The sequence below is a fragment of the Dermochelys coriacea genome, chromosome 20 (assembly GCF_009764565.3).
Source record: "Dermochelys coriacea isolate rDerCor1 chromosome 20, rDerCor1.pri.v4, whole genome shotgun sequence".
Lineage (NCBI taxonomy): Eukaryota > Metazoa > Chordata > Testudines > Dermochelyidae > Dermochelys > Dermochelys coriacea.
The window spans coordinates 4,975,131-4,997,736 of NC_050087.2; the positions used below are offsets into that span (position 1 = coordinate 4,975,131).

The following is a 22,606-nucleotide window of genomic DNA, read 5'->3' on the forward strand; positions in this document are numbered from 1 at the left end:
ATTCCAGAGGCCAAATAAATAGCTTGTTTGCAGGGTGGCTGTAGCCATGTTGGTCCCAGGATCTGAGAGGGACAAGATGGGTGAGGTAATATCGTCTATTGGACCAACTAGCTGGTGAAAGAAACAAGGTTTCCAGCTCCAGAGAGCTCTTCTTCAGGTCTGAGAAAGGTCAGAGTGTTACAGCTAAATACAAGGTGGAACACACTGTTAAGCGTAAGAAGTGAACATATGTTGCAAGAAATCATTCAAAACCAAGTGAGCAGTTGCCGCTTCTGTGGTCATAGGCAACACCTTCAAAAGAGGAGCCTGGGAGCTTAAATTCATAATAGGGCTAGAGTGGAATCAATAGAGACATTGGACTTATGTCTCATTGCAACAATCTATAACCCACTAACTCTCCTTTGTCCCACGACTGCAGAGGTGCTAACTGCCCACTTCATGTTGAATGGTGTCTTGCAACATGTGTTAATTCCTGATGCTTAACAATTTGTTCCACCTTATATTTAACGGACACTCTAATTACCTTTCCCAGACCTGAAGAAGAGCTCTGTGGAGCTTGAAAGCTTCTCTCTTTCACTAAGGGAAGCTGGGCCAATAACAGATATTCCTCACAAACCTTGTTCCTCTCAAATAAATAGCTTGCCAATTTGAAATACAAAGGAAGCCAAAAAATGGCAATGATATGCTAATAGTTATCCTACCCCCAACATAATGACAAATATATAACAAAGTTAAACACATTTTGTTAAACCACAAAACAGTGCCTTCGTTTTAAGTTCTTATGCTATGACCAGACCTATTCCTGACATCAAAAGAACAGTGTAAAGGGGCCTTAATGTAAATGAGAATCAGGTCCTTCATTTACACTGGAAAGAAGAATTAGGCCCAGGCTTTGTATTTCTTTAAGAAAACATAATTGTGGATCTACAATTATTTTAATCCATTTTGGACAAACAATACATTGCAATTGTTTTCCATTCAGTTAAAATAAATATTCTCAATTATAGCTATCCCAAAAACATATTTCTACCCCAGAGGAAATTCCAAGATTTCAAAATTTGATTTCATCCCAATTCGAGACAAAAATTCAAAATCTTGGAATTTTTCATGAATGAAATACTCAGAAATATTTAGACCTTATGGAAATGTTTTCTTTTGATCGGGGTGAAACATGTTGTTTACTCTTCGTAGATTGCATTATATAGGATATGATAGTGAAAACGATAAGGACAAACCGTGTTGTTTTGACTATCAAAATGAACCATTTTGCTCATTTCCTGCTGAAAATTTCAATTAAATAGATACGTTCCCATGAAACATTTCAATTGTGTCAAATCAGCATCTTCCAACAGAAACCTGTTTGCAAGAAAAATTTTGACCAGCTGCATTCCCAACACTAGGAAATTTGCAATATAGTCCTTGGTGTTTTACATATGTTTTAAGGATGACTGCAAGTGAGTATAATCCATACACATTATTGTTATTTATTTCCAAAGGGTTAAGTTCTGCAGTGGCACGGTCTATGGGTGTTCTCCAGCTCCACTGAAGTTAATGGGAGCCTTTCCATTGATTTCACTGGGGTCTGGTTGGGTGCTTGTGATCTATCTCAGAGAAGGGTTGGAAAACATTAATTACTAGCGGATGCTTTTTCACAAAACAGGATGTCAATTTTGCTCACTTTGCATAAGATCAGAAACCATGGATCGAACCACACATGAACTTGGGGAAATTCAGACCTGGATCCAAATCTGGCTCTGCACTTTATGCACAGGCCATATAGAATAGAGACAAGGTTTATGCTCTCACCTTGGGCAAATTGGTTGCTAAGGTTCTTCCTTTGTTCCCTCTCCGCTGCTAGTACTTGATGGTCCTCTGGTCAGCTCCCACACACAAATGGGATGCAGGAGGCTCTCCTCAGTGCTCACCCGTCAGATACCATTACTTCTCTAATCAATAGAGCTTCCAAGAGGACCATAAGCTCCAAGTATGCGAAGAGCTCCAAACTTGCCATAAGCTTGAAGCATTCCATAGCAACAAAGGTTACCAAGATCATCAAAAGTACTATGTCTTCTAAAGTCAGAAAGACGTACCCTGCCACAAACACCGCCATAGTTTGTGGTGAACTACCATAGCCACAGTGCCCATAATGTCCAACACTAAAGCCTCCAGACACCCTAATCATAGGAAATTCTCCCCATTCCACCTGTATTATAGAGACTTCTGCTGCCATAGCCACCAGTTCCACCTCTTCTCGCAAAAGACTGATATTCAGAAGCTGCATAACTTCTATAGCTGCCTAGACCATAAATAGCAGACTCAGAAGTGAAGACCCATCATCCAGTGATAGATTTTAATGGATACATGTTCGGTCATTATGGCTTATTCAAAGTGGGGCAGGAAAAAAGCAGTTTGAGAAAGTACCACCCCTGATCTGACACCTTGAATCAACCCCTTATACGTGTTTGAGAAGTTGGGCTTGGTTGGATCAGAGAAATAATTCAGAGTCTTCAAGTGCTGGGTTTGCCTGTTAGCAATTAATGCCTTTCAACACAAAAAACACAATAGTAAATATCAGACACTTCGGAAATAATAAGCAAATAAAAAATGCTTAGTTTGCAAGAAGATATTTTGCTTTTAATGTATTCTGTTCATGTTAATTATGGTTTAGAATATTTATCCCAAAGTGTGTTCATGAACTGAGTGCTGCGTTTTTCACCATCTTTTCAGTTGTATAGTGGAAGGGCCCATTCTGAAGAATTACACTTTAAATATGTAGTTGAGCAATGGCCCTTTTTTGTGATGCGAATATACTGGCCTCATTTCTGGCCCTTTGCACAGAAGACTGGATAATATGATAAGGGAAAATGCCCATTCCAGAAGCAAGCAGGGCAATACACTGGAGGCGATTCGTCCATCACATGAAGTGAGCTCACCATACCTTCACATCTCACATACAGTACAGTGAACATCACACACTAATTCTGAATAAACCTTCTGGCTGCTTAGCAAAGCAGATGGAGCTTGAGTGTGGGTTTGATGGTCCCAAACTGTGCATATCTGAGCCCATAAGTAGTTGGGCTATAACAGAAGACAAAAGCAATTCCAACTATATAACACAGATGAGCCAGTGCAAATATTTTGTTCCTCCCATTCTCTGTATACTGTGGGCTATGAAGCCCTAAACAAAAATTAGCCATTGCAACTTGCTCCATAGGAGCTGAATCCAGTGCCCATTGAAATCAATAGATTCTGCTCATTGATGTGAGTGGATTTTGGCTTAGGGTCTAGGAGTATGGTGTATGCATTGTACTTTATTATTATTATTTATTGTATTATCATAGCTAGGGTTACCAGCTAGCACCTGTGAAAAAATGAGACAGGAGGTGGGGGGGTCATAGGTGCCTATATAAGAAAAAATCCCAAATACCGGGACTGTCCCTTTAAAAACGGGACATCTGGTCACCCTAATCATAGCACCTGTTTTGAAAAAAAGTTACGAAATTAAACGTTTCATTTTGACATTTTCCAAATACTCTATTCCGGTTTAAACAACTTTTCATTTCAAAGCTAATTATCATAAGAAAATGAGGACATACATTAAAAATGGTGGGGATCAAAATGAGACATTTTGAAATTATCAAAACAAACTGGTTTTGATTGACCTCAACCAACATATTTTTTGGATTGTCAGTTCTCAACATCTTTTGAGATTTTGACTTTTCATCTGCATTAGGGACAGGAAATGGTTTTGACATCTCAAACATTTTTGCTGGACAGAAAAAAAACCTGGCTCCCATCCCACCCCAGTGTAATTTGTGTGTTCCATTCAGCTAATGAGATGTTTTCCAATGTCTTAGATCTTCTGATACAAGGTTAATTAATGGTTTGAAATACACTTCATAAAGTTTCTTTGCATTTGTCATCACATCTTTAAGGGCTAATTCACTCATCAGTAATAACAGGGGGAAAGTGCAGGCATTTTTTTTTCTGCTTGGTTTGCTGTAATCATTGCCAAGTTCCTCTGGGTGTTGACTTTGAAACCAGATTGAGGCCAGTCGTTAAAAATGGTACCACCCTTGTTTTGAAACAGAAGCATCTTCTGTCTTTTTCCTGTAACAAACACTGTTTCATCCCACCATCTAAGGGCTTGTCTACATGGCACTACAATGCATACTAAAGAGGTGTGAATTCTAAAGCACACCAATGTGCCGCGCACTAACTGGCCAGTGTACACCCTGCTGGCATGCTCTAAAAGTTCTCTAGTGCACTATATTAACTTAGTGTTGTACGAGGGAACTTTTATTGCCCACCAGTAGGGTCTACATAGGCTAGTTTGTGCGCCAAGCACAGTGTGCTTTAGAATTCACACCCCTTTAGTGCACATTACCATGCCCTGTACGGAAGCCCGAAGAGGAGGACAGTTTAGGATACCATTATCCCATTTTAATTTAGCGGGTGTCTCTGTTTCATTGGCTTATGTCAGTGATTTTCAGCCTGTGGTCTGTGGGCCCCTAGGGGTCTGCAGACTTTGTCGAAGGGGTCCACGAATGGTTGCCATTACCATAAAGCAGTGGTTTTCAACCTGGGGTCCACAGACTCTAAGATTTCCAGAAGGGTCTGCACCTCCATTCGAAATTTTTTAGGGTTCCGCAAATGAAAAAAAAAAAGGTTGAAAACCCCAGGCTTATGTAATAATGCCTTGTTCACTTTATGGTACTCCTAACTCCTATCCAGACTGGAAGGTGCTGATCTTGAGTTTCGGCTTCTGGTTGCAATCATGTTAATATATAGGAATATTTACAGTTCTACATGCTGTCAGCTGTCCAAGAGATTTTGGGAATTTCAGCTTCATCACTTGGGAAGACAAGTTGGGTGAGTTAATTTCTTTTTATTGGACCAGTTTCTCTTGGTGAGAGAGACAAGGACAGAAGTTGGTCCAGTAAAAGACATTACCTCATCCACCTTGTCTCTCTAATATCCTGGGACTGACAGCTACAGCAACACTGCATACTTCATGACTTGGACAGTCAGTGGAAATCATCTGACTCAACCCTTGAGATCGGCTTAAAGCTCTACTTGGGCTCTGCTTTGATGTTAGTTTAAATTATAAAAATAAGGCTTCCGTGGGATTTATGTGATATATAATCTTAGTGCTGACCTTCTGAACAAACTGTCCAGGAACCAATAATGACCTTCTGAAATTTCTTTGGAGAATAATTCTTGGGCTGCATATTGTTTGAATTAGAACATTAGACTATGCAAGTAGTGTGTGTGTGTGTGCGGAGGTGTGGGGGGTTGTAATGAACATGCACAATTTATGTGCCTGTAAATTAAATTAGTTTCATAGGTCTGTTTCCTAAATTAGTGACACAAATTGGTATAACTCATAAGTGAATTAACCTAGCTACATAATTTGCACCATGGATTTCAAATGACCTATTCAGTGGTAATACGAAACATGCTATGCTGCCTGCAGTTTTGACCATACAATTTCAAAATTCCTAGGCACTCCCGTTATCAACTGGTTTTCCTCTACCATTATTCTTCCCTGACTTCCATTCTTCAAGAGTAGGGCTGGGTTGGACACTCCCATCAGCAATCTGCTGACCGTTGCTGTGGCATCAGCATGGACTTCTTGCAGATCCCATGGTAATGGATGAAGAAGGAACCCCACGAAACTTGCCCAGAAGCTGGGATGTGTGTCACAGGGTGACTGACCCCTTTAAGAGAAATGGGCCCAGTTCCTCTGTGACAAAGTAGCTGCTTCCCAGATGGCCCTGATGAGCGGCACCTGATATTACTAAAAAGAAAAGAGGAAGCTGAAGGGGAGATGGGAAACCTTTCTTCAGGGCCACTCAGAAAGTAGAGGGGAGGTTGTCCAGCCCAGAGGGGCTCAGGCAGGAGCCAAGGATGGGCTGCAGGAGGAGACTGCAGGAAGACTTTGAGTTCCTGCAGAGGCCCCTGAGTCTGCAGATGAAATATGAAAGGAAGTGGCTTGATTTAACTGGGAGCTGGGAGAAGAACCCAAGGGATGGAGTAAGAGGAGCAACTTCTTTATTCCATACCAAAAATATAGGGCCTTCCATCTCTGACAGTCTCTGGCTGCAGTCTTAGTCTTCTTTCCATGTCTTTTTGATGGTTCTGAGTTCTGCTTCTGAGGTTTGTTTCCATATTGTCCTTGATCTACCTTGTCACCTCTTGACGTGGAGATTCCATTCTAATGCCTGTTCTGGTGTGTTCCAGTTTTTCCTTCCATGTGTGTCCTAACCATCCCCAGTTTCATTCCATAATTTCCTGTCCTATCTGTTTAATTTTGTCCTCTTCCAAAGCTCTTCATTTGTGATTTTTTTCTGACTATTTGATGTTGAGGATTTGTCCGAGGCCGCTGTTTATGAAGACTTACTTGGAGTTTAGATAAGTCTTGATAAGACTCCAAGTTTCAGCACCATATAGTTAGACAGACTTTACAATGGTGTTAAATATTCAAAGTTTAGTTTGGAGGGCAGGTCAAGGTTTCTATTTCTCCAGACCAGCTTTAGGGTTATGAAGGCCTGTCTGGCTTTTGCTATTCTGGCTTTAATGTCTTCATCTCTTCCACCTGTTTTGCTTATGATGCTGCCAAGATATGTGAAATGTCAGACCTCTTCTATATCAGTTCCAGAATGTGTTATTGGTGTTTCTTTATGTGTGTGAATTCTCATGGTTTTAGTTTTCTCAGTGTTGATTTTCAACACTACTAGCTGTACATAGGTCTGGAGATCATTTGTTTTGGCTCGCATGTCTCTGTGGGTCTAGGACAGCAAGTTGGTATCATCTGAAAAGTCAAGGTCCTCTAACTTCTGTGTGAGATCCCAGTGTATACCCCTTGGCTTTTCTGTGGTCTTTTTCATTGCCCAGTCCACTACCAGTAGAAAGATCATGGATGACATAAAACATCCTTGTCTGATGTTAATAGGCATCTTGAATGGGTTAGTCAGTTTGCTGTTACATATTATGTGGCAGGTCATATTTTCATAGAAGCTCTGAATGATGTTTGCATATTTCTGTGGGATTAGCCTCTATCCACTGTGTCAATGGCTTTTTGGAAATCTATGAAATTCATGTACAGCAGTAACTGCCATTCAATAGACAGATCTGTGATGATATGTAAGGTTATTATTTGATCCATGTATGATTTCTGCTGTCTGATCCATGCCAGTTCTTGTCATAGCCTTGAATCTTCTGCTTTCTTTATTCTTCCTAGGATAACATAAGCACTTTCCTGGGGATTGATAGCAGTTGACTATCCCCTTCAGTTTTTGCATTGACTGAGGTCTCCTTTCTTTGGTAGCTTCACTATATAACCATTTTCCCACTCATCTGGTATTTTTTCATCTTCCCATATCTTTTGTAAGAGGCCTATCACTGTACAACTTCACTAGACTGTTGTCAGGAAGCAAAACAGACACCAACAAATGATGACAATTAACACATCAGTGTGACGGGTTGGACCCCCAGATTTGGGGTGCCACTGGATGTGCTGGTGTGCCTCTGAGCCCACCTATCCTTCCAGCCTGTGTTTCCCTCACTCGGTGTTGCTGTGACAGGCTCTCAAGCCCCCTCCCAGCACACACACAGGCAGGGACACACCCAGATGTAGAATCTCACAGAGTCTGCGATCAGCTCTCTGTGGGAGGACTCAGCGAGCGGATTGCCCAGCACTCCTTTGCACACACTCTCTGGAATGTAACCCCAAAATTATATGGTGACAGACTAAAGAGAAGGGAAACTGAGGCCCTGCACACTTGCAGTGTCATGACTGGCCCGGAAGGGATATGTGGCAATAGCAAACTGCATTTCAGTTGCCTTTGGAGAGTAATATGGGCTAATTTATCTCTCTATCTAAGATACTGACATGGCCCTGATTACTATAGTATCTCAGCACCTCATAATCTTTAATGTGTTTATGCTCACAACACATCTGTGAGATGGGGAAGTGCTATTGTTCCCTTTTTACAGATGGGGAGTTGAGGGACAGAGACACTAAGGGGGAATTTAAAAGGTATTTCAGTGCTTAACTGAGTTGCCCAAGGTTATACAAGAAGTCTGTGGAAGAATAGGGAGTTTAACCTTGATCTCCTGACTGCACAGGTAGCATTCTAACCACTCAACATATATTTAAGAATATACAGTAGTGACTTTGTATTCAGGTCATATTCATTTATTCACTTAAAACAGGGATTACTTCCCATATAAAGGATAGCTCTGTGGTTAGAAAAGTAATATAGGATAGCTCTGTGGTTAGGGAAGTAGCATAAGACTTCGGAGACCAAGGCTCAAATCCCTACTCTGCCACCGACTTCCTGCTTGAGCTTTGTGCCTCAGTTTCCCCACCTGTACAATGGAGAGAATAGCACTCGCCTACCTCACAGGGGGGTTGTGAAGAGAAACACATTAAAGATCAGGGAGTACTTTGAGCTCCACTATTAAAAAAAAAAAAAAAAAAAAAAGCACTATATTAGAGTTTGATAGTATTAAACATGTACCACAGCACACACTTAACTGAATATACACTAACATCGAGGCTGCAATTAGGGGCCAGCCTACAAGAGAAAATTAAGTTACGTTGATGTACAGCCACTGCAGTAATTAAATCAGTTTTGCATGTCTACATTAGCTCCTTCTGTAGGCAGTGTGTGTCCACACCAGGAGTGCCTGCGCCGAATTAACTGTCAGGACAGGCATCATGGGGCACTGACAGTCGGAGCCCTGCTGCCTGTGGCTGACAGCCAGAGCCTTGCCAGGTGTTACCTGGAGCCCCGCTGCCTGACTCCGTCTGTCAGCCCTGGGTGGCCAGGCTCCAGCTGTCAACTGCCAAAGTCTAACAGCCAGAACATTCTGCTGTAAGAAATGCAGTGTGTACCCTGACATTGTTGACGTAACAACGTCACGCCAGTCGTAGAGGTGGAGTTAAGTCAGTCTAGTGGGCGACTTACATTGGCGGGAGTAACATTGTAGTGCATTTTCTACTGAATGCATCCGATGAAATGAGCTGTAGCTCACGAAAGCTTATGCTCAAATAAATTTGTTAGTCTCTAAGGTGCCACAAGTCCTCCTTTTCTTATTGTAGTATAGATGTTTACAGAGTTAGGTCAACGTAAGGTGTCTTACGTGGACCTAACTCCATAGTGTAGACCAGGCCTAAGCTTTTGCATTATAATGCACTGTGTATCATGTACTTCCTCATCTGTTGGAGACAGAAGGAAGTTTTTTGTGATGATACAGAATCTTGTCACTGTCATGGGCAACATATAGCATGGGTCTTGATGTATGGGCTCCTATAATATATTTCCTTGCTTTTTATGGTTTGAGTTAGGGACATAGGAATATAGGACTGGAAGAAACCTTCTGTGCCATCAAGTCCAAGCACCTGCCACCACAGGCAATCCTGTCATACCATCCCATGGGTTGGCGGGGGAGCGTGTTTCCTCACACTTTCCCAACTTTATTCCCTTTTTAAACCAAGTTTTGGTTTATACAATCTACAGCTATAATCTGGTAAAAGAGCATGAATTCACAGGGAGCTTCAGCCCATTCGGCCAAGACAATGACAACGCTGACAATTTGCTTTTGTTTCAGTTCTTTGGTACAGGTGTACCGAGTGACCATGTGGCTTTTTAATACATAGTACATTGGTGGTGCATGAGACTAGCTATTGGCCAACTTCGTGGAAGTTTGTGAACCTCAAACTATTTTCAGGGTTTCCAAAAGTGATTTGACTTTTAAGTGGGTTTAAATTAAAGAGAAGAGAGTCCATTAATGTCAATATCAACGTTCCATTCTTCTGGAAGTGATCTCTTGGTTAACCAGCCTTGCACACGCTCATCCAGTTTCATTACTGTATTCATTGTTCTCAGATATGGACTGTTTATAGAATATGAATGACTAGGAGGTACTGAGAGTCCATTCTTGGATCAGAACTTCATTCTTCACATGCTTTCCTTGAACACACTCTTACTATGGATCCTTACCAGAAAATTCAAAGGAGCAAAATCAAATCTCATCCACATTTAAGGCTCAAACCATATGCCAAATGAATTTCATAGGGTAGTCAATCTGCTTCATATTGTGCCCTTCCAAATTTCCTTTCTTCCTTTTCCTTCCATTTCTGTCTCTTTACTCTTAATCGCTGTGTCCTTGATGGATGGATTGGACCAAATATGAAGTCACATCATGTTTTTGTGGTTGAATTTGCAATTTACTGGGTTTTGGGGGGTGGTTTTTTGTTTTGAGGTTGTTGTTTTTAACCCATCGAGACATCCAATTAATTTTCTCCTAATCTCCGTATTTCTCCCTTTGACCCGTGTTGAAATTCTGAAATGCCATTTATTAGATATTCTGAAATTATGGGGATATAGCCAAAATAAGCATATGCTAATTTATTGTCAGACAACCTCTATTAGCAATAAGTATTTAACTCTGGTAAAATGTGTCTCGGGAACTGATACACCTTGGAGGTGGGAGTAGTATAAGATACTAAATACAATAGAAGATCTCAGATTCTGTTTGAGTTTAAGACTTCCTTTACACACCATATTATCTAAAGCAGATTGGAACCCCAACCTATCCCTTCATTATGAATTCTATTGAGAAGATATCCCACGTAAAATGCCCATTCACACAATATGGGAATGAGATATTACTAGTCTACCTTGTAATTTCATGAAATGTTGCTGATTAAAAACTAAGTGACAAAACATGGATTGTCTGGGTAGTTTATTGAAGGCACAGTGGGAAATGGAGAACTTTTGACAATCAGCAATGGCTAAGGTAGCACCGCTAAAACTTTATACAAATACAACCAGGTATCGTACTCAGAGATACTAGGCACCAAGAGCTCCCAGAGACTTCATTTGGAGGTGCTGGGTAGACCTTGGGGAGAAAAACTGTCAAAGAGAAAATTGGAAGAAAAATGCATTTTTCAGGACAGTAAAATTTTACATGAATTTGGGTTGAATTTGGCAAATAGTCTCAGCCGAAAAAACACCTTTCAAGTTAAAATTTCCAAATGAGTGAAATAATTCAGTTAGAAAAAATTGAAACTAACCGATTGGAAAGAGTCATTTCAATTCTACATTCTGTTTAGAAAATGTCAGTTCGATTCAACGTTTTGCCTAGAACACATCATTTTGATTTGACGTTCAAAACATTTAGTTTCGACCTGAATGAAATGCTTTCAGTTTTTCATTTTGGTGAGAAAAACCAAAACAAAACAAATCTGGTCTCAGTTCAAAACGAAACAATTGTTTTCTGATTATTCGCTTCAGCAACCAAACTGAAAAATCAATTATTCAACCCAGTTCTAGTGCAGAAGGCTTCTGAAAATCGGGCCCAGGAAAAGCACAGTCCAGTGCACAATGAAATAAGGTTTCAGAGGAGCAGCCGTGCTAGTCTATATTCGCAAAAAGAAAAGGAGGACTTGTGGCACCTTAGAGACTAACAAATTTATTTGAGCATAAGCTTTTGTGAGCTACAGCTCACTTCTTCAGACATGCATCCCATGAAGTGAGCTGTAGCTCACAAAAGCTTATGCTCAAATAAATTTATTAGTCTCTAAGGTGCCACAAGTCCTCCTTTTCTTTTTAATCAAATAAGGATTACACATCTTTAGTGACAAGCAAGCTAAATTAAACACCTGTTGCCTAACTGCAAACAAAAATGTGCTTTGGACATTGAGATTTCTTGGATTAAAATATGACATTTCCGTTTTGGAAAACACATCATTAACAGATCTAGAAACTAAGTTTCCCATTTTACAGAAAGAAAAAAATTCTTTTCTCAGTACCCTCTGGGAATGTCAAATCACTGTTCTCCTTTCTGAATCACTTTGGAAGGTGTTGTAGGAAGAGTATGTTTTCATGTACAAATTGCATGATTCATAAAGCTGCCAGTTGCAAGAAAACCCAGAGAGAGGGCAATGCAATTAATAGACCCATGGGAGGGTGGTTTAGCAGCATAGAAAATGCCTAAAGGCAGCGACTCACTGAAATACAAAGACATTATAAGCTGAAGGAAGTAATACTGCTGTGAACACCTGTTAACAAGGCTTCTAAGGAACAAACATTCAGAATGAGAAGACTACTGAAAATAGAACTTCCCTGAGACATCTCTCTTATCCTAATGAATGCTTATAGTCGGTCAGGGATTTTGCAATTTGTGTTGCTGTCAGCTGACTGAGAATTCATTTCATATCATTTTGGAAAGGGTGACTTTGTGCTTAAGCTTTGCATTGTGGTATTCCTGGCCGTGCTACCTACAGATCCAGCGTTACATCCCCCTATGGAGCTACGCCGGTTTCTCTCACCACTTCACAACTTCCTGGAAGTCCAGTGTTGCATGGCCCAGTTCCAGAGTTATCTACAGTTCCAGTGCTGGGTCCTCCAGCTGAAGAGCTGCCTAAATACTGGATGATAAATCCTCCAGTTTCAAAGGTGCAAACTCCATTTCCAAGATATCCACTACTGGTGATGTACCCTCCTCCATCTGGGCAGCAGACTACACCTCTTGAGACTTGTTCTGTGCCTACAGAGCTTGTTACGACTTTAGAACTGTAACCCCCACCTCCAGAGACAACTCCTCCAGGCGGACACCAATGCACACCTCCTGGGAGGTAGTGGCTACACACAGAGCTGACCACACCTCTGGATATGCAACTGCCACTTCTGGAGCTGAACCCTCCAGGTGGACAGCAGTCTGTATGTCTGTCTTCAGGGATGTTTTGGCTACCTGCAATGCTGACTTCACCTCGGGGGCAGACTCCTAAACTTCTGGAGCTAAAACCCCCACCGAGGGAGCCACATCTTCCATGCCAAGAGCTGTAGCCTCTACTTAAAGAGCCATAACCACATCCACTTCCAACTCCATCCGCTGTACCACAGTCTCCAGCTATGTTGGAGGAGTTGATGACCACAGCTGCAAGAAAACACAGGGGCAATAAGTTGAGCAGAAAGCTGGCACTCTCACAGAAAAAACCCAAAACTTGGAATAGCCCAATTGTGAATCCTCGGATTACTTACATACACTCACAGACGTCCCCAAACATATCCTGTTGGGGAAAGAAAAGAAAGATGAATACTTCATCCTATCAACTAGCTCTACTTCTAGGAACTTGACGTTCTTTTTTTGTCATTTCAGCCTACCAACCAACCCACTCCATCCTTATGTGTTTCTCTCATCCCCTGCATTGCATCATGTCCAGGACAGAGGCTCTCTCTTGTAAATACATTGTCTTGTGCAGTGGAGCTCTGGTAGCTGTTTGGATTTCCTAGGTAATCCTCATCTTCATCACTGAAAAGCCACTTAGAGATTGTTCCACAATCAAGCTTTATGGTTTTTTGCACCCACCTGCTTTCTTCTCCTTCCAGCAGTTTCTTGTATGTAGTGATCTCGATATCCAGGGCCAGCTTGACATTCAGGAGCTTCTGGTAATCACGCAGCATGCATGCCAGCTCATCCTTGGCCTTCTGGAGAGCGTTCTGCAGTTCCATGTGTTTACCTCGAGCATCTTTAAGAGCACAATCACCGCGCTGCTCAGCATCACAAATGGCTGTTTGCAGACAGGCAATCTGCCAAGGGAGAAAACAGAAGACATTACTGACGTGTCTTTACCAGAGCTCCGAGCCATCAGCCTCTGGATTCGCTTCCCATGTTTCAGTTCCAATTCTGAAGAATGGATACATAGCTGAGGAAAGCCTAACATCTTGGAAGCTGTATACCTCGTTTCATGGCCTTTTCTTCAAGATACTCCAAGTGTCCATAATAAGGTCTACCTGTTATAGGACAGATGACATTGCTTAGTAGTATGGCATAATTTTGGCATCTCCCTCAAAAGCATGAAGTATTGACCGCTATCAAAGGCTAGATGCTGGGTTTGCTGGTGTATCCACTATTCTATGGTATTCCCAGAGGTCTCGTAATGGGGGCACTCACCTCTTGAGCATCTCTTAGTGGCTGGGTGTGGTACCACAGACCTTTTCTCACCCCTGGCACCCCCTTCAGGCTGCCAGCCAACCTTGGTGGGACTTCAGCAGCTTGGCCCTCTGGCCGAGTCACTGAGTCCAAATGAACTCCTTCCGGGGTGGGTATTACTTAATCTATTTGCCCTTAGTAGGGCCTTCAGTCCTGGCTCTGGGTCCCTTTAAATACAGCCCTTTTTTGGGCTCCCAATTCAATCCTATCTCCTTTGTGGGGTTGATACCACTTTACTTATGGCCAATAGGGGAACCTAGGCCTGCCCACTACTCTGGAGTCCCTATACACAGCAGCCATGTATGGCTTACCTCAATCCTTCACTTTCCCTGAGCCTCTTTCTACCAGCACTTTTATCTCCAGCCCTATCTCAGCACCAATGTCCTCAGGTTCTTCTGCAATCCCAACTATGTAAAATTCAGCCAGAGATAACCTCTGGCTAATTCCCTAGCTCCCTTGGCCAGAGAGCAGCCCCTGTTTTCACTCCAGCCTGGAACTGACCTGCTCAGACCCTGTAGCAACTTTTATCTGAGCCTGCTGGGCTCTGATTGACTGAACGTCTTTTTTTTTTCCCAAGAGAACAACTGGGGCTGCCTTGCAATTCCTCTCGCTGCATCTAGCGTGTGCTAAATTGTGGCAGAGGATGGAACCGAAAGGGAAACTGAAGACAAGGAAGAAAGCGTCATCTCTGAGGAGACCAGACTTGAGAAAGAAAAGGCTTGCTTGTTATACTACAACTGTTCTCACTAATGCTCATCCTTAGAGTTATCCTCCCAAATTTTCAAAGGGCAGTAAGAAGAATTAACCGGGTTGAATAAGAAGGGACAGAACCTGATTCTCATTTGCACTCAGGCTCAGCTCTGGCTGTGTGAAGGGGCCTTCAAAAGAAAGTAAAAATAATTTATACCCACTATATGGCCACTGGCAGAGTGGTGAAAGGAACCTGATTGAAAATAAAGCCCAAAATCACTTTCCCTTTTATTACATGTAATTTCTCTTTTCCCATCACCACTACTTTCTTTGACAAGCGAGAGGTGATGACGATTCTCAAAATCCTTGAATTTGGCTAGACAGAAAGTCTACTTAATAAGTTGAAGAATTGAAATTACGTCTTAAGGGCTGAATGCTTCAGTGTGGATCCTGTTTGCAGAGTTGTTGTAGCCATCTTCTATGAGGGTTGCCAGTTTTGGTTGGATTTATTCCTAGATGTTTCATCACATGACATCATCTTTAATTAAAGATTAATCTTTAATTCCTGGATTCTCCAGGACAATCCTGAAGGGTTGGCAATCCTATCTTCTATAATACTTCGAATTGTGGTGGTGGTTTTTTTTTTAAACACTTGGCCTCATTCATTCCAACCTAGCATCCATCTCAGATCAGTCTTGGTTCATGCCACAGACACAATGGCATCATTCAGAACCAGAGCATAATTCCCACCCATACTGTATTCAAAGATAGCATCCATACTAATACACGAAATCTTGCATATTCATCGGAAAATCAAAACATCAAAATCACTCCTACCTGTTTCTTTATATGGTCAGTCTCACCCTGCAGCTTCTGGATCAGGCGGGTTAGCTCTGCAATCTCATGCTTGTTTCTCTCTAGATCCTCACAGAATCTGCCCCTTTTGTCCTGAAGCTCCTTGAACTGGTATCCAGAAACAAACTGATTGTTAATTGAACTTACATCATACAATAGCCTATATCGTACCTGTGTCATTTGCTACTCACCCTGGTTTGGTACAAAACATCAACTTCTTCTTTGCTCTTCTGAGCAATCTCTTTATAACAGCCTTCAACGTTCTTGATTATGCAGTCCGTGTCCAAGTCTCTGCTGTTGTCCATTTTCACAACAACTGTGGTGTTACAGAACCGGGTAGATGCATCCGATGAAGTGAGCTGTAGCTCACGAAAGCTTATGCTCAAATAAATTTGTTAGTCTCTAAGGTGCCACAAGTACTACTTTTCTTTTTGTGACTCTCTTACTTGCATTTGAATTCATCCACAAGCTTCCTTGATGCAGACTCTTCACAGACCAGTTGTTCCTTGTCACTTAACAAACCCTCAAGCTGCTTCCTCAGGCTGCAGATATAATTCTCAAAGCACTGCTCGAGATTTTTCCGGGGAGCTGGAGGAACAGACTGCTGCAAGAGGTTCCATTTGGTCTCCAGCACCTTGTTCTGCTGCTCCAGGTGTCGAACCTGTAAATCAAAAAAATCAGCAATTTTTTAAATCTCTGAAAGCTGCCACTGAAGAAATGAAGAAAGAAAGCAATTAGGACTTTCAGTTAAACTGTCCTCTTTGATTCAACTATTATTGGAATTCCAGAGGCAGGAACAGAATATTTGGCAACTAGAGGGCCAAAGGAAGCAGATCTTTGGAAAATGATACTTAATAGTAACTCCCCCCCTCCTCTGAGTAATCATAAATATATATTAAAGTTAAATACATTTTAAGCTAACAAATACTATATTCCATTCATCTTCATATTACATGTATCCCCATGGTTTTGAAATGCACAGGAATGATATTAATATCATTTTGTGTGTCATATATAAACATCAAAAGGCCAAGAAAATAAATTTAAGTCTAAAGCTCTATCTGTCTCCTCGTCCAGGTACGTAATGCTGAATATAAACTAAAGAGGATCAAAAACTAATTTGGTGTCATTGAATGGTGATTGCCCGGGTAGTGCCCAGCAAATTGCAAATTAAGGAGGTGACGGTCTTTTCATAACCATATCATTCCACTGACTTCACTACAATTATTTTTAAATTTATATGTGTGAATGGAAACAAGGCCAGATGTTGCATTCCTTTCAATAAACTAAATAATGACTCCAAAAAAAAGCTTTGTTTCCCATTCTTGGATGAAAACAATAGTATCATTGTTTCTGTTCCACTTAGCACAAACCATTCTCAATGGCAGTAGAACTTTAATGCAGACCTCATTGGAGAATGTGGAAACAACGGACTTGAAGGGTGACTGCAGACAACCATCACACAGGCATTTTTGCTCTTTCATGTTGTTTCTTTAATAGCTTTGTAGATGTTAAGGCAAGAGAAACCACTACGGTCATCTAGTCTGACCTGACACAACCCAGGCCATAGAATTTTACCCAACAGTTTCTGCATCATAGAATCATAGAAGATCAGGGTTGGAAGAGACCTCTGGAGGTCATCTAGTCCAACCCCCTGCTCAAAGCAGGACCAACACCTACTAAATCATCCCAGCCAGGGCTTTGTCAAGCCGGGCCTTAAAAACCTCTAAGGATGGAGATTGCACCAGCTCCCTAGGTAACCCATTCCAGTGCTTCACCACCCTCCCAGTGAAATAGTGTTTCCTAATATCCAACCTATACCTCCCTCTCTGCAACTTGAGACCACTGCTTCTTGTTCTGTCATCTGCCACCACCGAGAACAGCTTTGCTCCATCCTCTTTGGAACCCCTCTTCTTAACTTCTGATTGAGACAGAGTAGATCTTTTAGAAAGTCATCTAGCCTTGGTTTAAAGCCTTCAAGTGACTTTCCAAAGAGTTAAGTACCACAGTGGCTCTGTCTCGGGGCATGATCCACCTCTAGTTAAGTGAATTTGGGTGTCTTTCCACTGATTACAGTAGGGATTTGACTGGGCCCCAATCCAAGGACAATCTGTTGCTCTTGTTCCAAAGGTCACAGTCTGAACGTGGGGAAATTTGGATCTGGATGCAGATCCGGATTAGAAATCTCCACCATGGACCAACCTCTTTGTTTTATTAAAAGAAATATAGAGAACATCTATTCTCTCACCTTGTCAATGAAGCAGGCAAATTGGTTGTTCAGGGTCTTCATCTGCTCCCTCTCGTGTTCTCGTGCCTGATGTTCTTGTGGGTCAACTCCCACGCAGAGCGGCTTCAAGAGGGACTCATCAATGCTGACCCCTCGGATACCCTCATTCCTGCAATCGGCATAACCTCCGAAAGTTCCATAGCCTCTGGGTCCGCAAAGACCTACCCTGCTGCTAAAACCTCCAGAATTGCCATAACCTGCGCTGCCCCAACCTGTGCTACCATAGCCATTACCCCCATAGCATCCAGCAACACTAGGGCTACCCCCAGCATCGGCAATTCTTATGCTTCCACCCAGGTGGCAGACACTCCTGCTGCTGTAGCTACTAACTCCACATCTTTCGACCGGCAGGCCTACAGAGGCCGTGCACGTTCGATGTCCATTTAGGCCACAGACGTCAGAAACGGAACTGAAGCCCTTTTGTCCAACGGTGGAGCTTGCAAAAAACGTCTGTTCATGGTGGCGTATTTGAAGTGGGAATAAGTGTCAAGGGAGCTGCGGTGTGTGACAGCAGCAAAAAGTGAAGGAGAAAGGACTCCTCTGATGTGAGACCTTGACACTACCCCTTATATATGCTAGTGAAGCTGGGCTTGGCTGGATCAGAAAATTAATTCCAAATTTTCAGGGGTTTGGTTTGCCTAGCAGCAGCAGTAGATGCTTTGCTACATGCAATGGTTCATAGTAAACATTAACCACTTATGAAATAATAATGCATTTAAAATGCTTTGTTTGCAAGCTTTGCTCAGAAGATATTCTTGTTTAAAGTATTCTCATTTTAAACTAATTATAGCTTAGCGGATGTATTCATGAGAGTCTTGTTAGTTTGTTTGCAATTGTGGTTTTTATTCTTCTGTCCCTTGGGTTTTATAATGCAACAATACATTCTGCAGATTTGTCTTTTATGGATATAGTTTCAAGATCTGTCCTTTTTTCCTCCAACCAATGTGTTGGGCTCATGTTTGGTGATTTTTTTCAGTCAAACAGTAAACTTGCCAGAAAATGCATTTTCAGGGTGACCAAAGCTATTTACGAAATCACGTCAAATGCAGCAAATAGCTTTGCCTGGGGGAAAAAAAAATTCGAAAAAAAGTCAAAATGATTCATTTTGATTTTTCATTTCAAACATTAGCTAGATTTGGTTTTAAAAATCATTGTAAAGGATAAAAAGCATTCAACATAATGAAACTGAATTGAAAAACCAAACAAAATTTAGCTTCAGTTCAAACAAAATAGTTCATTCTACCTGAAACAATAGTTTTTTGTTTATTTGCTTTGTTTGGGGGTGGGGGGGAGAAAAAAAAAGTTTCAAAACTAACCAATTTTTTAATAGATTTTTTTTGTTTGGCCACTGAACCAAAAAATTTATAGCATTTGGTAGAACCTACTAAGCTTATCCAACAGATCCTCAGTTGGATCCATTTGATATGCCTGCACCTTGACACCCATTACATAAGAGTTTTTATATCCACTCAGATAAAATAATAATTTCTTTATGTTTGGTTGGGAATATGTACAAGCAACAAAAACAGACCACAGAGGAATCTCAGTAAAACCATCATGTTCATTGCATTTCTACACCCCATCTAGCTAATGAAAAGAGCATTCCTATCTTTTAGCTCTTGTGATGAAGTTAATTAATGAATAAATGCTCTTCAAGAAAGGTTGTATGGCTGTGCAGTCCCAGCCAATCCTAAATAGATGAACAAGTCACCAATACCTTGAAAGGAGAAAATTCAGACAATTTCATTTTCTGCATGGCTTTTGGGAACTCATTGCAGAAGACTTTTGGGTGTTGAAACTAGACTGGAAGCGGGATGTGGACAGGGTACCTCCCTTGTTTTTGAAGAAGCGTCATTTGGCTTGCAATTTTAACAAGCTCTGTATCATCTTGTCATCTAAATGAAGAACAGCAAAGTTCCCTTCGGGCCATCATTCTCCCAATTGAGCTTTGCAAGGACCTGCACTGCATTATCACAAGAAATCTTTCCTTTCTCCTGTGGCACTGTGATCACTGAGCATTCAGAGACGTAAAGCGGCAAGCACTTCAGACTCCTCTCTCGTGTTAATGTCGCCGTACAGCTTCTTTATTAAGATTTTGGTCAGATACAAATGCCCAGCTCCAAAACGCACCCAGGCAATCATTGAAAAACCACAGGAACATAGGAGAGACAACCAAGGAGCAATTTGGTGTAACAGCAACATTTCTTCCACTCCCCGACACGTCATTTAATCACCAGCTAAATGACCAATGCAACTTAAACCACCTCTACACTTTCTCCACTGACTTGGGCCTCCCTCAGTGCCTGCTTGGACTGATGGGCTTTCAAGGCAGAAGGTCAAACAAATGTGACTATTTCAGACCATAGTGGGCATGCCAAAAGAAAAGGAACACCCTGCCAGCTGCTTTCACCCCTTTATAACAAAGGGGGACAAGGTCAAGGGGAACTTGGCTTATCCCAGCTGTGACACTATGACATGTGGAGAGCAGTGGTGTTTCAAATAGGCAGGTTTCAAACTTGTTCAACATGCTAAACATTTGTGGAGACATTTTCCAAGAGATGCTGTGGATCTTACACCCGCGTAACACACAAAGACAGTGTGAAACCGTTGAGCACTCCTTAAAATATTCACTCCTTTGGTCCTGAATCCTCCAAAGGGGGGTTAAGTGGGTCTTAACTACTGCACAGATCTTCTGAAGGAGTTGCCTGTAACAGGAGAACTTCTCAAAGCTCTCCGTTGTTCATTATTTCTCAAAGGATTCATTGCTTCAACTTATAACGGGACTGGACTCAATGATCCAGTGTCTTTCAGTCCTATGTTCGCTCTTTGTTTTCACATTGCTTGAATCTCAACTTTTGAGCACAAAGTTAGTGATACCCAGTGTAAAGCGTGCACACACACACACTGTGATTAAACAAGCAAAGTAGGTCTAGGTTGGATATTAGGAAACATTATTTCACTAGGAGAGCGGTGAAGCACTGGAATGGGTTACCTAGGGAGGTGGTGGAATCTCTATCCTTAGAGGTTTTTAAGGCCCAGCTTGACAAAGCCCTGGCTGGGATGATTTAGTTGGTGTTGGTCCTGCTTTGAGCAGGGGATTGGACTAGATGACCTCCTGAGGTCTCTTCCATCCCTAATCTTCTATGATTCTATGATGTGTACATGATGTACCAGTGCATAGTAATTAACGTGTAAATGTGATGCTGTAGCAAAGCACAAACATACTTTGATTTTCCTCAAGAGGCTGTCCTTCCCCCTCCAGAACTACAGTGGCAATAAATGTGTGGCTTAATAGGACTCCCAAATACTGGATTAAGAGATATATCCGTGGCTGTAAAAGTGCATATAAATCAAAGCTTGAATAAAACAAACAAATAGTGACCACATCTAGGTCTTGGTTACACCCATCTGAATCTGGAATAATAGTTCTAAACATGATCTACAAAGGCAGGCCAGAGAGAGAGAGAGAATGCTGGTGCCCCAGTAGAACTGATTCTCTAGGCGAAGAGCATTCTTAAATTTCTGCAGTGTGATAGGAGGAATGGAGGAGATGGTATGATGGGATAGCATGATTTTGGCAATTAATTGATCTTTAAATATTCATGGCAAATAGGCCCAATGGCCTGTGATGGGATGTTAGAGGGGGTGGGATCTGAGTTACTACAGAAAATTCTTTTCTGGGTATCCGGCTGGTGAATCTTGCCCATATGCTCAGGGTTCAGCTGATTGCCATATTTGGGGTCAGGAAGGAATTTCCCTCCAGGGCAGATTGGAAGAGGCCCTGGGGGTTTTTCGCCTTCCTCTGTAGCATGGGGCACGGGTCACTTGCTGGAGGATTCTCTGCTCCTTGAAGTCTTTAAACCACGATTTGAGGACTTCAATAGCTCAAACATAGGTGAGAGGTTTTTCACAGGAGTGGGTGGGTGAGATTCTATGACATGCATTGTGCAGGAGGTTGGACTAGATGATCATAATGTCCCTTCTGACCTTAATATCTATGAATCTATGAATGTTAATTGTAATCTCAAAATTGATTCACTGTGAATAGTTCACAGCCTGATTTACTGTTTACTCCCCCCACCCCCACCCACCCACCTTCTATTTGCAGTTTAGGACTATCTGAATTCTGAAGTATGGTTAGAGGGTCAGTACTGCCAGAACTGTATCCATTCTTACGCTATCCCTGTACCTGAGCACTATAGTCCACTGCTCACCTGATCACTATCTCCAGGTTTTCCTGATCTTGTTTACACAGGTTTTACAACACACTAACTCCATTGGCATAACTACCAAAACACTCTGATCATGGGTGGCGCGTGACCCGCAGGCTGGGGGAGGCTAGCCTCCCCAACTCCAAAGTGCCGGGAGGGTGGGCGGAGCGGCCCCAGCCTGAGCCAGGGACACTGTACAGGGGGTGTTAAGGCTGATTCCCCACTCTGGCGCTTCAAGTGCAGATGATGGGGGCCCACGAGGATTTTAAAAATTAATACTGGCCACTTCGGGCTTGTATTAAACTCCCAAGATCACAGCTTCACTCTGACCTTGGATGGGTAGATGCTGCCACCACCAAAATGCAAAACCCCTTGGAACCCAGGAAGGCGCACTTGGGAATTCCTTCCTGTGGGGATGCCCTCAAGTTCTTTCACCCCCTGCCCGCTCTGGGGAAGAGCTGAGAAAGGAAAACAAAGAAATCAGCTGTTACCACCATCTAATTAAAAAACATGGCACAAACCTCTTAAGACACAAAAATTCAAATCCTGCTCTTAA

The 22,606-nt window shown here is 42.0% G+C and overlaps 1 protein-coding gene and 1 pseudogene across 1 annotated transcript in view; both read right to left on the bottom strand.

The window, feature by feature from the left end:
* Positions 1 to 22,606, bottom strand: part of LOC119845810 — a 100,823-nt pseudogene that overhangs the window by 25,712 nt on the left and 52,505 nt on the right.
* Positions 1 to 22,606, bottom strand: part of LOC122458319 (keratin, type II cytoskeletal-like) — a 49,427-nt gene that overhangs the window by 21,679 nt on the left and 5,142 nt on the right. The window contains 6 exon segments of the mRNA XM_043506380.1: positions 13,384 to 13,604; positions 15,535 to 15,660; positions 15,744 to 15,937; positions 15,940 to 16,213; positions 17,801 to 17,941; positions 18,005 to 18,192. Of these exon segments, the coding sequence (XP_043362315.1) occupies positions 13,384 to 13,604; positions 15,535 to 15,660; positions 15,744 to 15,937; positions 15,940 to 16,213; positions 17,801 to 17,941; positions 18,005 to 18,192 (1,144 nt within the window).